Genomic DNA, 2,811 nt, shown 5'->3' on the forward strand with positions numbered 1-2,811 from the left:
GTCCAGTCCAAGCCTGTCCTTAGGGATCGCCAAGGTGCCCACCCTCCCACCCCTTTGATGTTATTTGACGCGAAGACGCGCCTTCCGGGGGGGCGCGTCATGTCAGGCTTGTTGTGTTTTGTTCCCCATGTGCTCCCTGTGTCCCAGTGTTTATGCCCATATCTGGTTAGTTTCCTGTTCCTGTCCTGATTGTTGATTTAATTCCAGGTGTTTCCCGTTTGTTTTCATTGATCCCAGGTGTGTCTCGTCATCCCCTCATCTTGTCATGTTTAAATAGTGTTCCCTGTCTTTAGTTCAGCGTTCTGTATTGATCATGTCTACTTGCACTACGTTGAGTTTTCCTTGTTATAATTAAACTTCTCTGGATTGATGTACTCGTCGTCTCCCTCCGTTCCTTGCTCCGCACTCCCCTCAGTAGTGCACCCGTGACAGTCACATTCTGTCACCACAAACTGGCATGTCAGTCATCTTGTCACAGTTAATATCCTCCGCATTTAATTTTCTACCATATTTGAGAGAAAAGAAAAGGCACGTTGATCTGCCAGTTGTCGCTCTTTCATGTGGAGACTCTCCTTTAACTTTAACTGCTAAAAGTTAATGGCAAAATGGATCTCTATAAAAGTTCCCTTTGATATTGCAGATAAAATGTAACATGGATAACATTAAATATGTTTAATCCGGTTAAACACTGATTATTAGTCACTCAAACCCCTTAAACTGAACATATGTCCCATGCACACATCTGCCATGTTTTGTAGTATTTAAACCCTTTTACTTGTGTTTGTAGTTCTGAACCGAATCCTCATCCAAAGCACAATGTGTTGTGGGCAATATTAGCCTTTATAGTGTGCACGGATGCACACTTCTACAAATCTAACTAAAATAGTAGACCAACCAGGGACTTTTGGCATACACTTTTCAACATACTATGCTTTGGGACACACTTATTTTAATCTCACGTGCTATTTAGGATGGATAGTATGGACATTCGGATGCAGGGAATGTCTCCTAGCAACGACATCCGTATTAAATTCTAATGAGAAAATAAACAAAACACAAGCTGCTGTCCTCTTCAGTTGCTCGGCTGTTTCTTCCGACAAGTACTTGCTAACACAGTAAATAAGTACTTTGCCTGGCTTCGGCCACGCCTTACTACTTAGCAAACCGAAAATGAAAAGCCATGTGATACACACAAGAGCAAACACAACTTCAGCATGCGTTTACAATGGTAAACACAGTAAGCAAAACATTATCTCCCAGCAACGACAACCACAAGCTGCAGTCCTCTTCTGTTTCTCAACTGCTTCTTCTGTAAGATTAGGCTGTAAGAGTGTTGGTGGTCCATCCAGGATTGAACCGTAAAGTCCTGGTTTATGTAGATCTCCATCTGGAAACAGCAGTGTTTCATCCTGATAAAATGCAGATGTTGATCTGTTGAATGTCCTTCGCCGGTCACTTGGCAGAGGTCACAGTAAAGACATCAGACAGCACCGGCCTATTTTATGAGAATGTGCGCATTAGGCTTCCCTGCTCATTACTTAATTCAAGTTTTCACAGGGAACATCAGAAGAAGAAAACCTTTCAGAACTTTACTTGATCAGCAAAAGGGGTTGATTTAAAACATACGCAAATTATTAAGTTTAAGCAACAGTGACTCTGTCCCCATTATTTCTTCTGTGTTAGCTGAAGTTATTTCTATAGTAAGTTAGCAAAGCTTGTAAAATACATGTTGAAGTAAAATAAGTGATTGTGTGATCTGTTTCCTTTTTCATTCAGTGGCAAACAAACCACTGCAAGGAATTCCTGTCTACAGTCTCTCAACCAGACGGATTGTTCTTCTGGGTAAAAGTGGTGCTGGGAAAAGTGCAGCTGGAAACACAATACTAGGACAGAGAGAGTTCAGATCTGAGAGGGGAAAGAGATCAGTAACCCGTAAATCCTCAGAGAAACACACCACTGTTTCAGGCAGATCTGTGTCTGTAGTTGATACTCCTGGATTCTTTCACGCACAGATAAAAACTGAGGAGTTAACTGTAGAGGTAGAGAGATGTGTTTATTTATCCAGTCCTGGACCACATGCTTTTCTCATTGTGTTTCCTGTGATTATGAGATTCACTGAGATGGAGCAACAGATTCCTCAGAAGATTGAGATGATGTTTGGTGAGGGAGTGTTAAAATACTCCATCATTCTCTTCACTCATGGAGATCGGATAGATAAACCCATAGAGAGCTTCATTAAGCAGAACTGTAAATTAAGAGATCTAGTTGATCACTGTGGAGGCAGATATCACGTCTTCAACAATAACAATGAGAATAACAGAGAGCAGGTGAATAATCTACTGCAGAAGATTGACACAATGATAGAGCACAATGGAGGAGGACACTACAGTAATCAAATGTTTGAAGATGCTCTGAGATTCAGACAAGAGGAAGAAGAGCAGAGACGGAGAGGAGACGAGAGGAGAAAGCTACAAGAAAAAGGTAAGGTTTGATTAACATCAAAACGTAAATTAGCATGCTAAAAGTTTCTTCAGTGTTGTATTTAATTCTACTAAAGCAATGACTGCTGCTCTTAGTCATTTCATGGCAATTACTTGTTTACAATTTGTAAAAAGGCCTAGTTTTATTAGAGGTCTGTTTGGATTCCATTGTTATTTAGAGGTGACTTGCATGTTATAGTCAATATTCAGGTTAGCTGTACTAGTGAACTTTCTAGCTTACTACATTGGTGAAGTTTCTAGTCTATTCCGTTGTTGAGTCCTCATATAATAGGAGGGGTTTGACGACTGGGACATGACATGCTGAGAGAAT

At 40.8% G+C, this 2,811-nt stretch overlaps 1 protein-coding gene across 1 annotated transcript in view; it reads left to right on the forward strand.

Moving 5' to 3' along the window:
* LOC107573332 (GTPase IMAP family member 4-like) overlaps nt 1–2,811 on the forward strand; it is a 6,969-nt gene that overhangs the window by 714 nt on the left and 3,444 nt on the right. The window contains exons 2-3 of the mRNA XM_016259771.1: nt 1,261–1,324; nt 1,777–2,486. Of these exons, the coding sequence (XP_016115257.1) occupies nt 1,261–1,324; nt 1,777–2,486 (774 nt within the window). The remainder of the gene's footprint in view (nt 1–1,260; nt 1,325–1,776; nt 2,487–2,811) is intronic.

The sequence above is a fragment of the Sinocyclocheilus grahami genome, unplaced genomic scaffold, assembly GCF_001515645.1.
Source record: "Sinocyclocheilus grahami isolate Dianchi unplaced genomic scaffold, SAMN03320097.WGS_v1.1 scaffold1920.1, whole genome shotgun sequence".
In the NCBI taxonomy this organism is placed as follows: Eukaryota; Metazoa; Chordata; class Actinopteri; order Cypriniformes; family Cyprinidae; genus Sinocyclocheilus; species Sinocyclocheilus grahami.